At 48.6% G+C, this 12500-nt stretch overlaps 1 protein-coding gene across 1 annotated transcript in view; it reads left to right on the forward strand.

Annotated features, from left to right (window-relative positions):
* Positions 1 to 12500, forward strand: part of dnah9l (dynein, axonemal, heavy polypeptide 9 like) — a 55281-nt gene that overhangs the window by 790 nt on the left and 41991 nt on the right. Inside the window, exons 2-20 of the mRNA XM_056596622.1 lie at positions 125 to 336; positions 747 to 980; positions 1267 to 1434; positions 1849 to 1965; positions 2338 to 2475; positions 3073 to 3197; positions 3932 to 4127; positions 4642 to 4746; positions 5193 to 5384; positions 6247 to 6444; positions 7428 to 7766; positions 8123 to 8200; positions 8287 to 8342; positions 8751 to 8871; positions 9310 to 9479; positions 10392 to 10614; positions 11168 to 11284; positions 11630 to 11716; positions 12209 to 12367. Of these exons, the coding sequence (XP_056452597.1) occupies positions 125 to 336; positions 747 to 980; positions 1267 to 1434; positions 1849 to 1965; positions 2338 to 2475; positions 3073 to 3197; positions 3932 to 4127; positions 4642 to 4746; positions 5193 to 5384; positions 6247 to 6444; positions 7428 to 7766; positions 8123 to 8200; positions 8287 to 8342; positions 8751 to 8871; positions 9310 to 9479; positions 10392 to 10614; positions 11168 to 11284; positions 11630 to 11716; positions 12209 to 12367 (3035 nt within the window). The remainder of the gene's footprint in view (positions 1 to 124; positions 337 to 746; positions 981 to 1266; positions 1435 to 1848; positions 1966 to 2337; positions 2476 to 3072; positions 3198 to 3931; positions 4128 to 4641; positions 4747 to 5192; positions 5385 to 6246; positions 6445 to 7427; positions 7767 to 8122; positions 8201 to 8286; positions 8343 to 8750; positions 8872 to 9309; positions 9480 to 10391; positions 10615 to 11167; positions 11285 to 11629; positions 11717 to 12208; positions 12368 to 12500) is intronic.

Consider the following 12500-nt stretch of genomic DNA (forward strand, 5'->3'; position numbering starts at 1 on the left):
TCTCTGTGAAGGCGCCCCCTACTGCTACAAATGGCCTAAAGCTGCGCTAACTGTATCACAGCAGCAGCCCTATTGGAGTGTAACGCCTGTACTAACAGGATGTACGTTCTGTCTCTGGTGTCAGCCGTGCTGGAGGCGGAGGACATCGACCTGTACCTGCGGCCCCTCCGGCGGCTGATCAGCAGCCTGGAGGAGAAGGCTTTCCCCCAGGTGGAGTCCCTGCTGGCCCCGCTCTTCCACACGCTGTGCCTGGTGTGGAGCCGCTCGCAGCACTACTGCTGCCCGCAGCGCATGGTGCTGCTGCTGCAGGAGTTCTGCAACATGCTCATCGAGAAGGTGGGGAGCCTCCGCACCCAGCCGTCCAACTCTTCATGGAGGAGGAAGTGGAAATGAACTGTTACATACTGAAGCTGAAAGCTCCTCTTTATCCCTTGGTCAGAATGTGACCAAAGTTCCCTTTTATTTTATTTTAGAAGAACAAAATTCAGATCAGAATGAACCTACACTGACATTTTTTAATGTTTGTTCCAAAATATGTGTGACATTTGTTATATTTTAGCAGAAAAGTTTTCAGATTCTTAGGCAGAATATAACAATCTGAATCAACCTTCACTGAGCATTCAAACAGTTTCTTCCAAAAATCGAAAACAAATTACATTTCTTCCACTGTTTATAATTATAATTGTCAGATTCTTGAACTCATTAGAGCGATCATTACCTTCCCTGTGTATGTGATGGTCCTGCAGGCCATTGTCTACCTGATCCCAGAGGAGCTGTTCAAGATGGAGCTGGAGGAAGGGGTGGAGAGGGTCCAGACGGCCATCTCAGCCCTCCAAAGCTTCAAGCGTCTTTTCCACGCTCACCGCCAGCGGATCTCCCAGTACTATCAGCCTGGGCAGGCCGTCAAGCTGTGGGACTTCCCTGCCTCTCTGGTGTTCCAGCGCACCGACCGCGTCCTGGACCGGCTGCTCAAGATAGAGGTGGGCGCGCTTTTCTGTTGGCAATTTCAGATTTCATTTTGTGTTATTATTATTAGATTTGAGTTACTAGTATATTGTTGATTTAATTTCTAAATATATTCAAAAATTCCTTGCTATACAGAACAGTTTTCAAATAATATTTTCATTTATTTATTTATTCATGTTTATGGAATTTATAGACACAAAAAGCCCTTTTTCTTCGATATAGGTCTGGACACTTGAACATCTTGCATGGTGCTGTACAGCTGGACTCCCAGGGCCGTGACCTTTGACCTGTGACCCCCAGGAGCTGTTTGCGTGTGCGCTGGACTTCCTGAAGCTGGAGAGGGTGGAGCTGGGGGGCTCCAGGGGGAAGCTGCTGGGGGAGATGGTGTTCACCATGAACGAGGAGTTCCACGACCGATGGAGGGCCCTCCGAGAGAGCAAATACGACCCCCTGGACTACACCAAGGAGGTGGGCGGGACAGTACTCATGCATACGGCGCTAACGGGATAGTCCAGTGTCTCTAGGGTGTTCTACTCGAGGCGTTAAGGGGCTGGATTCAAACCCCAACGCTTGAAGCCTACATGTCGTCCTTCAGCAGTCTTTACTCTTGTGTTGGATTGGATCGGAATGTTTGCAAAAATGAATGAAATACTCGTACATATGGCGCTATAGGGATAGTCTTGTGCTTTTGGGGTGGTTTTCAGCTGTATGTTTTTTTTTAATTCAAACCTCAACACCTGTAGTCTACCAGTCATCCTTCAGCAGGTGTATTTTGTCTAACCTCTAACTGCTTCTCATGAGATACATCTTCTTAAAATAAACCGTGCCATTCACTTTCGACCAAAATGTCTCCAAAATGACTTTGTGTCATTTTCTGTCCAGGACTTCCTCAAGAACTACAGGCGCTTCATGGAGCAAAGCAAAGATTTCGACCAGAGGCTTGGAACTGTCCTCAATCTGGCCTTCCAGCACTCCAAGGGTCTGGAGTCCACTCTAAAGGTTGGCCTGCAGCACCACCGACCGCTTTGAATAGTTATTTGGTTGAAAACTGGAGAGGGCAGCAGTGGTTAAGGTGTTCCACCTCAAGCTAAAGAGAGCCGGGCTTGTTGTCCCAATGTCTCTTACACTGTTGCACTAGCCCTTCATTAATTGCAAGTATCTTAATTCAATGTTAGTTTATTTCGGTAGTTTCTGCAAAATGACTGCTAAATAATACAATCAGCAAAGATCTTGCAATTTCCCATCTAGCAGATAAATGACTTCCTAACTATCACGTATTAATCTCACAACTTGGTTACATTACAACAAATCATGGTATGAATATTCAACGCCGGGTGATTCATCTGTTCATTTGTATTTGGTCGTGTTCAGCTGTTGCAGATTTTTGGCACTTTGCTGGAGCGACCGCGGATCCACCAGCTGTTCTCCCCCAACTACAGCGTGCTGCTGGCAATGTTCAGCCAGGAGATAGACCACTGCCAGACGATCCTGGACCAGCACAGGAAGATGGTAGGGGGCCGGGCGAATGGTACAGAGGGGAAGGTCATCCATTAGATAGCATGAGGGCACCGGAAAATTCTCTTCAAGTCAAGAATGTCTAAACGTCTTTCAGAAGCCACAACAGAGAAAGATTCTGTTTCATATGAATGTATGAAAGGAGCGTTTAGGTATGGTAAGATAACTCGCGATGCTTGTTTGATCCCCTTGGGTGTATAATGATGCCAGACTCGGCTAGCATCTGGAGATTGTGTTATGCTAATTTCACGCACTATTTTACCACATTATAACAAGGTACGTACATTATAACAAGTTACTTTTTTTTAGCATGAATTGTGTCAATGTATTATTTTATAATCGTTTTTTTATTCATAACGTGTACGGAGTGTATCAAGTAGATCTTATATTGCATATCAGTAATAGTACTCAAGGCCATTGAGTAGGACCGCTGAATGATGAGTTATCAGCCCTGCGAGCAGTGAGCTGTGAGCTGTATGTTGAGCAGTGTGTTGTGTGTTGTGTGTTGAGTAGTGAGCAGTGAGCTGTATGTTGAGCAGTGAGCAGTGTGTTGAGCACTGAGCCTTGCTGAGTGTGTGTTGTGTGTCTCAGCTTAAGGATGGCTGTGCAGCGCTGGGTAAGAACCTGCCCGAGGTGGCCGGGAACCTCAAGCGCTCCCAGGAGCTCCGAGGCTGCGTCCTCAGTAACAGGAGCAACCTCAACCAGCTGGCCCACCTGTATGGACCCCGCCCTGGCCCTTACACACACACACACACACACACACACACACACACACATAGACACGCACGCGCATGCACACATATGCATACACACACACGCACACATGCACACACACACACACACATACACACACACAGGAACACATACATACACACACACACACACACACACACACACACACACACACACACACACACACACACACACACACACACACACACACACACACACACACACACACACACACACACACACACGCACACACACAGGCACAATGTGTAACCCAGTGGGAATCATACCCTGCCACTGTTTATGGCATGCCTTACCAATTGAACTACAGTTCTACACAAGACCTGTCACGTCAAACTTTAATCCAGAGCGTCTTACAGGTGAGGCCGAGGACAATCAAATCATACAATCAAAACGGGAGATAAAACAGACACTATCACTGCGCAACCCGATTGTAAAAACAACAATAACTGCACAGAGAGATTACAAGTGAGGCGGAAACAAATCAGAGCGTGACACACAGATAACAAAAAGTTATAAACAGCAAATACTATCAGACACATGCAGTCAACATTTATGTTCCTCTAAAACTGAACCCCTTACTTCTTATAGCCGACGTCCCCTCTGGGTGTCATAAATACTGTGATAAATACGGCGTCACTGTATCTTTCTCTCCGTGTGCCCGCCTGCTTCCCCCTCCCCCCCCCCCCCCCCCCCCCAGGCCCCTGGGGTCGGTGGAGGCGCAGGATGTGTTCAGGAAGTGTGAGCGCCTGCTGGAGGTCCTAGACCACCACGACGAGGAGCTGTTCTCCGAGTGGACCCAGGGGCTAGAGGAGGTCTGCCACACTCACCTCCAGGAACACCTGCTCACCCTGGACCCGGACACGGGCCTGTTCAGGGTCAACTTCAACCCCGCCGTAAGGGCTTAGACTGCAGGACGCTATCTAGGCATTCACCACTTAGTAGGATGGGCTTATGAAACAAGTATGAGGTACGCAGACCTAGGAGATGCAGAGGGTCGTGGTAGGTGTTGGTGTACTGCTGCAGACATACCATACTTACATACTAAACAAATTAAGTCAAGTAGAATTAATGCTAGAATCTACTGTCACATATGGCACAAGTCAAGACATGAAAAATATGCTCAGTATGCAGTTTGCAAATCATGCATCTTTGCTTATAAAGGATATCAAACAGTCTGTCTTTGATTTGAGACACTCTTTTGATCATATGGGTAACTTAAGAATACATTGATTATGAGGCATAATTTCTCTCTCTCTCTCGCTCTCTCTCTCTCTCTCTCTCTCTCTCTCTCTCTCTCTCTCTCTCTCTCTCTCTCTCTCTCTCTCTCTCTCTCTCTCTCTCTCTCTCTCTATTTCTCTCTCTCTCTCTCTCTCTCCCTCCCTATCTCCCTCTCCCTCTCGCTCTTAGTTGACTTCCGTGCTGAGGGAGGTGAAGTATTTGAGCATGTTGAAGAACCACAACATCCCCAAAGCAGCCCTCCACCTCTACTCCAAGAGAGAGACTCTCTATATGGTTGGTTGAAGTTCACTCACTTGGCTCTATGGTAGAAGAGGGCAAGTAAGGTCTAGTTTGTTTTCATCAACAGGTCGCTCATACTTATAATATTTTTGTGATTTATTTGAGATAGTCCTATATTTTCTAGGATTTACTGCTATCTACCGTTTGCTACTTTTCCCAAGTTTTTCTTTTCTTCTGAATATTTTATACAATCTTCTACTTTATTCACATTCTTGCGTTGCTTCAAATTCAGAGGGCTTTGGTAATCGTGAGAGGAATTGTTCACAATTGTTCTGCTGGCGTTAGAAAAATATTAAAAAAGAGAGAATATTATAAAAAAAAGTGTAGAATATAAAAAGTGTGAAATATAAACTCTTGAATACAGCGAGGCAATAAAACGATCATAATAATGCCGTAGTCATGCCAACGTTATGAAGATTTTGTTTTTGTTTTTGCTCCAGTACACTCAGACCTTAGCCATGGCGACCCAGTGGTACAACCGCCTCCGCAGTACCATCCTACCTGTGGAGCTGGGATTGGTCAAGGAGGAGATGGACAGAACCAGAGAGCAGCTAAACCCCGCCCTCCAGGAGCTGACCTGGGCTCAGGACGACCTGTGGGACTACATCCAGACCACACGAGATCTGGTCAAGGTACCGGACCCTCCACACGCAGCCACATAGTTGACGTATTCCCATGTATTCCCTGAGAGGAAAGAGGTTATACCACATCGTTAGCTTTATCCTGGGGGCGTAGAGAAATTTCAATGGAGTGAGATTCTACTTTGAAAAATATTATTTTCCCCCATACTCGAAATAGCGAAACCAGACAATGTTTAATAAAAGTCTACTCTCCTTTCAAATTAGAAGTGTAAACCTTGAAGTCGGTTCAATATGCATGTTGTTATGAACTGCCAGCAGCTTTCACTTTCACTTAGTGTTTGAACAAATCAATCAATGAACCATTGGCCCTGCTAGTGTTGCTGCAGCTCAATGCTAGGCTCCACCAATGGAGCCTGCAGAGATTATTTTGTGTTTATTTCGTACCTTTATTCAATCAGGACGTTGAGATTTGTTATCTTAATTCCAAGAGCGTCACGGCCAATTGATAAGCAGCCGTGCTTCAGAGAGACCATTAAAAACAATATCCAAAAAACACCAGCAAGTGTTTTCAGTCCTTCAACCATGCAAAATGGAAAGGTAAGTTAAAAACATGTCCAGGGATATTTCCCACTATGATATTTTCACAACCCTGGAAAATAGACTGAACCATACCTCTCCCACACATCGCCCTCATAAACTATCGATAATTAACATACATATATCGCCGAACCTTTGGATGAACACCTATTGCATCTTATTGATCAGTATCAGCTGTTATCACGATGCACTTCATTAAAGTAATTCAGCGTAACGGCAGTGTGAGCCTCCTAACGACCGCTCCGCCTGCCTACAATCACCATCCATGATTGCTACGGCAGATATGAACGCGTGACTTCTGCCTGCTGACCTTCAGGGCGTCTCCAGCCGCGTGCACGAGAGCAAGTCCAACGTGGAGGACATCCAGGCTCTGATGGCCAAGGTCAGCCACAAGGCCTTCATCACCAGGAAGAAGGGCTCCACCCTCCTCATCCTCGCCGACATAGAGGAGAGCGTAGCCCGACAGCGCACGCTAATCACCGACATGGGGGAGGAGATCCACAAGCTAGTGCAGGTAAACCATCTAACACACACGGCAACAGTGATTAATCCCACTGGCTCACATTGTAGGGCAGACAGGAAATACTGCTGGTATTCCCCTCACCCCAATGGCTAATTAGTTGTAGACGTGGTGCAGTAATATATAAAAGGCGCTGGTCACACAATCAGTAGAAGAGCTCACCACACTGACATAGGCAATAGTCCTGCCGTAGCCTGGGTCCATCATCACTCATTAGCAAGGCATTATGGGCACGGTAACGCCATCATATGCCTTGTAGTTTTGCTGAACTTTGGAAAACGATGTGAAATCCCTTACCCACACAACAGACGTCAACACAACAATGTATGACTTCATTGATGTGTGTGCTCCCTCACCTCCTCCCCTCCTCCTCCTCCTCCTCCTCCTCCTCCTCCTCCTCCTCCTCCTCCTCCTCCTCCTACTCCTCCTCCTCTCCTCTTCCTCCCCCTCCTCCTCCTCCTCCCCTCTTCCTCCTCCTCCTCCTCCTCCTCCTCCTCCTCCTCCTCCTCCTCCTCACCCCGGGCTGCCTGAACCCCTCCTCCCCCTCCTCCTCCTCCTCCTCCTCCTCCCCCTCCTCCTCCTCCTCCTCCTCCTCCTCCTCCTCCTCCTCCTCCTCCTCCTCCCCCTCTTCCTCTTCCTCTTCCCCCTCCTCCCCCTCCTCCTCCTCCTCCTCCTCCCCCTCCTCCTCCTCCTCCTCCTCCTCCTCCGCCTCCTCCTCAACCCCCTCCTCCTCCTTCTCAACCCCCTCCTCCCCCTCCTCCTCCTCCTCCTCCTCCTCCTCCTCCTCCTCCTCCTCCCCCTCCCCCTCCTCCTCTTCCCCCTCCTCCTCCTCCCCCCCCCTCCTCCTCCTCCTCCCCCTCCTCCTCCTCCTGCCCCCCTCCTCCTCCTCCTCCTCCTCCTCCTCCTCCTCCTCCTCCTCCTCCTCCTCCTCCTCCTCCTCCTTCTCCTCCTCCTCCTCCTCACCCCGGCCTCTCCAGGAGAACCAGTCCCTGCTGGCGGTGACCCCTCCGGGCGGGGCGGAGTGGCAGGCCTACACGGACCACGTGGACCGCATGGTGGTGGCGGGCTGCTCCGGCGCCGTGCGCGCCTCCCTGCAGTACTTCCTGGAGAACACGGACGCGGCCGCAACGGGCCTGGTGCCGCTCTTCGAGGTGCAGCTGGTGCTCAACGCTAACGAGATGACCTTCGCCCCCTCGCTGGACCTCAGCCAGCGGGGCAACTTCTACGACGTGGTGGACAAGATGGTGGCTAATATCGCCAAGATGGCCTCCTTCATACCCAGAGTGGCAGGGCATAAAGGGCTGGAGAATTATCAAGTTAGTGGTGTGCATGCACACACACACACACACACACACACACACACACACACACACACACACACACACACACACACACACACACACACACACACACACACACACACACACACACACACACACACACACACACACACACACAAAAAAGCACTCATAAACCCACTCATTCTCACTGGGCCATCAATGCGGAGGATATATGCACTCAGTATTGTGAGACACTTTGAATAGAAGCATTCCCCAAATGGCATATTGTATTATTATATTATTAAATTAACACACACACTCAAATAAAAACAACACAGATTGTGGTATTCCTGCAAAAAAAAGTGTAATATTTTCTCTCCTCTTCCCTCTAGAGTGACATCGATGAGATGCCAGATTTGGTTGAGCTGTGTCATGTGCTCCGAAGTCGAGCTCGCGCTGCGATCGCAAAGGTGTGTGAGTTTGTCTCTCTTCCACTGAAACAGAGATTTATTCAAGGTAATTCAGCGCCTGAACTGCATTTTCTCCTTGGTGCCAGGTCAAGGAGTATCAGGGATCGTTCGCTAGTTACCGCTACCTGTGGACTGATGACAGGTCCGCTTCCCGTCTGGTCCATTCTCATTACTTATAGAAACTGTCTGTTTCTCTGTATGACTGCCTGTCTGCAATATATCTGCCTGGCTGTACTTGAGTATCATGTATTTGCAGGAACTATCTTCTATAGCAATAACAATAACAGAATCACTGCAGTGTACTTGAACTCTTAATACATCCCTTTACTCATTCACCATTACCTTTCTATCTTGACTTTAGTGTAATGCATACAATACATTCAGCCTTACTGTGAGACTGCTGGTGCGACTGCAATAAAATCCTTTATAGAAAAACTGAACAGATGAACCTGCCTTAAACTAGAATTTCTCCTGATTTATTTGGCAAGGCCATATAATTCATTTCACAAAGAATGAAATCCATTCCCCTCAACGTGCTCTCCGCTCCCAGGTCTGAGTTCATGCGGCAGTTCCTCCTGTATGGCCATGTCCTGACCACAGAGGAGGCTGAGCTCTACGCAGACTATGAGCTGAAGAGGAACCCGCCCACCCTCGATAACTTCAAAGAGCAGGTGCCTGCCCTTAACCCTTCACCCCTAACCCCTGACTCCTAGACCCACCCCTAAACGTTAGATGGGCCATTACTGCCTCTGCCCTGTCTTTTGATGTTTTTATTAACTGAAGTTTGAGATGATGGGAGGTAATAAATTGAATGGTTTGTTTGCGCAACCGTGGCTCCCTGAGCAGGGAGCAGCAGTTATATTACCCATGGCACCTGGTCCTCAGATCATGTAATCAAATCAAATCCAATCAAAACTATCCGAGTGATTTCAGATACAGGTCAGGAGCAGTAAGCTATGAAGGTGGACTCCCTCATCACTACTTCACTATCCTGCCTACAACACAACATTATCCTGCCCTTTAACATCCTTTCAATACAAGGTACAGGACGATGGGTAGTCCGGATGAGGGAGCTCCGGTGACCCCCAGAACCTGCCTTTGTGTTCCAGATCAACCTGTTTGAGTCGCTGTATGTGCGCGTGAACAAGATGGAGGACCGGCGTGTGTTCTGCGGCTGGCTGCAGCTGGACATCAGGCCCTTCAAGCACACCCTCATGAACACCATTAAGAGGTGGAGCTGGATGTTCAAGGAGCACCTGCTCAACCACGTCAACAAGAGGTCAGAGGCATGGGCGCTCTCACACACACACACACAGATACACCAACACATACACACACACATGCAAACGCACACGCACACACTCAGCCACAGACACGCACACGCACGCACAGGCACACACACACACAGACACGCACATGCACACGCACACCCACACACACACACACACACACACTCACACTCACACACACACACACACCATCACACAGACCGGCAAAAGCACACGCATACGCAAACACAAACAAAAACAGACACACACACACACACACACACAAACTGGGTACACCTGCAGGGACACACACGGGGACACACATGTGATGCACAAATGGACGCACACACACACACAAACACGCATAGACGCAGATGTACATAGAAATAGATATTTACACGCACCCCACCAGACACAGATAAAAAAATCAATATCATAAAGTTCAGAAATATGCACGAAATTTGCAAAAAGGACATGAAGATAAAGATATATTTTTCCTCCAAAAAAAAGGTAATATGAATGAATTTAAAATAAAATCTTTAAAATTTAAAATCTTTCCCTCTTTATCTCCCACCCTCCCCCCTCCCTCTCTGGCCCTCTCTCCCCCCTCCCTCTCTGGCCCTCTCTCCCCCCTCCCTCTCTGGCCCTCTCTCCCCCCTCCCTCTCTGGCCCTCTCTCCCCCCTCCCTCTCTGGCCCTCTCTCCCCCCTCCCTCTCTGGCCCTCTCTCCCCCCTCCCTCTCTGGCCCTCTCTTGCCCCCTCCCTCTCTCTCCCCCTCCCTCTCTGGCCATCTCTCCCCCTCCCTCTCTGGCCCTCTTTCTCCCCCTCCCCCTCTGGCCCTCTCTCTCTCCCTCTCTTGCCCTCTCTCCCCCCTCCCTCTCTGGCCCTCTCTCCCCCCTCCCCCTCTGGCCGTCTCTTCCCCAGTGTGAGGGACCTGTCCTCCTTCGTCCACGACGCGGTGCAGGGTCTGGGCAGCAAGGTGTCTGACGGGGACTACGCGGGCCTGGTGGACATCATGGGCCACCTGATGGCCATCAGGGACCGGCAGATCAGCACGGAGCAGCACTTCAAGCCCCTGATGTCCACGGCCGAGCTGCTGAAGACCTACGGCCAGCAGCTCCCCGAGAGCGTGTACGCCCAGCTGGAGGTGGGTGGAGAAGAGTGCACACAAACACGCACGCTACCTCCATACAGTAACACCTTACAATGAGAGTTCATTAACTGACCATTAATAAACAATAGTTAAGGCGGTATTAAGCATCATGATATAACATTAGCATAGGGGGCTAGGGCTAGGGTAACAATAACAAGGGTTACAATAAGGGTTAGCGAGCTAAAGTACCGATAAAGGGAAGGGTTAACTAAGTCTAACCACAAGTCTCACAAAACTTTTTTTTAACAGATGATTATTATTATATTTAATAATTGTATTATTGTATTAATTGTGTTACGTATTATTTTGAATTAAATTGCTATTGTCATTGAAGATAATAAAATCAAAGACGGTGCTAATGAGCAACACTGTTTTTCGGCAGTAAATGGAAGTGTAAAAACAACCATTTAAATAAGGGCTTTATCTTGTGCCACACTTGTTTTGCCGTGTTTATACTTGTTTCCTCCCTCTCACACCTCATAAGATTGAAGCTTCCATGGACATTACTTCCACTTTAACTCTTTCCACTGCTTGTCTCTGTTGTCAGGAGTTGCCTGAGAAGTGGAAGAGCCTGAAGAAGATCGCCTTCACGGTGAAGCATGAAGTCGCCCCGCTGCAGTCCAACGAGGTGGCGGTCATCCGCAGGAAGTGCGCCCGCTTCGAGGTGAGCCCTCAGCGTGTCTCAGTGTGTGCCGGCGTGTCCTCTGGCTGAGGAGCGACAGTGAGGTATCAGCATGACCAAAACCCCTTTCAACCGAGGGGCCCGCTATCACATTCTCCACCGTCTCCGTTTCCCCACCACCTCCTCCACTGCATAATGTATGACGCCACAGCCAGCCTCCCAGTCGTCCCCCCCCCCCCCCCCCCCCCCACCCCTTATCCACCTCTTCAGCCCCCTTGACCCTGCGTCCGGCTGCCGACTGGGGATGTTGATCAGATTATGCAATATACATTTGAAGCGCAACACGCTGTGAATTGAAAAACAAATGTCTGGTGGGGTTTTTCCTAGGTGAAGCAGCACGAGTTCAGAGAGGTTTACCGAACAGAGGTCATCTTCAAAGTCAGCGTGAGCGAGCCGTATAAAATGATTGATAAGGTGAGGCGGCGGATATGCATACTGTGTGTCTGTCTGTGCTGATGCTAATGCACGTGTTTAGATATACCTATTTATTAAAGCAGTGCGAGCCCTCGCACAGCAGAATGAAAAAAAAATAATAGGTTGGTTGAGTAAAATTTTAATGAGGTGTGTTAATAAATGATAAGGTGCTGTATGTGTGTGTCAGTGTGTGTGTGTGTGTGTGTGTATGCTTTTTGTGTGTGGTTGTGTGTGTGTGTGTGTGTGTGTGTGTGTGTGTGTGTGTGTTTGTGTGTGTGTGTGTGTGTGTGTGTGTGTGTGTGTGTGTGTGTGTGTGTGTGTGTGTGTGTGTGTGTGTGTGTTTGAATTAGTGTGTGTGAGAGAGAGCGAGGGTAGGTGAGTTGAGGCATTGGCTGCCATATCAAAAATGTGTCTCTTACTCTCGCTCTGTATGTCACATCCTCTCTCTCTCTCTCTCTCTCTCTCTCTCTCTCTCTCTCTCTCTCTCTCCAGACCAATCGATCAGTAGCTGCTTTAGAGGCCGAGATGCAGAAGCTGCAGGACACGGCTGACCTTTTTGAGGTCAGCTTCCCTGACTACAAGCAGCTGCGCCAGTGTCGCTCTGACCTCATTCTGGTCAAGGCGGTCTGGGACATGGTCATCTTTGTCAAGGTATAAATCCACACATACATCCAAGGTGCATTCAAACTGTATGGTCTTCTCGTAAAAGTAATTCCCTATATAACCCTATCCCTTACTAGTTACCCTAACCCTTATGGTGTTGTTTTGAATAGCTAATACATTC

This window comes from Gadus chalcogrammus, chromosome 8 (genome assembly GCF_026213295.1).
Source record: "Gadus chalcogrammus isolate NIFS_2021 chromosome 8, NIFS_Gcha_1.0, whole genome shotgun sequence".
Lineage (NCBI taxonomy): Eukaryota > Metazoa > Chordata > Actinopteri > Gadiformes > Gadidae > Gadus > Gadus chalcogrammus.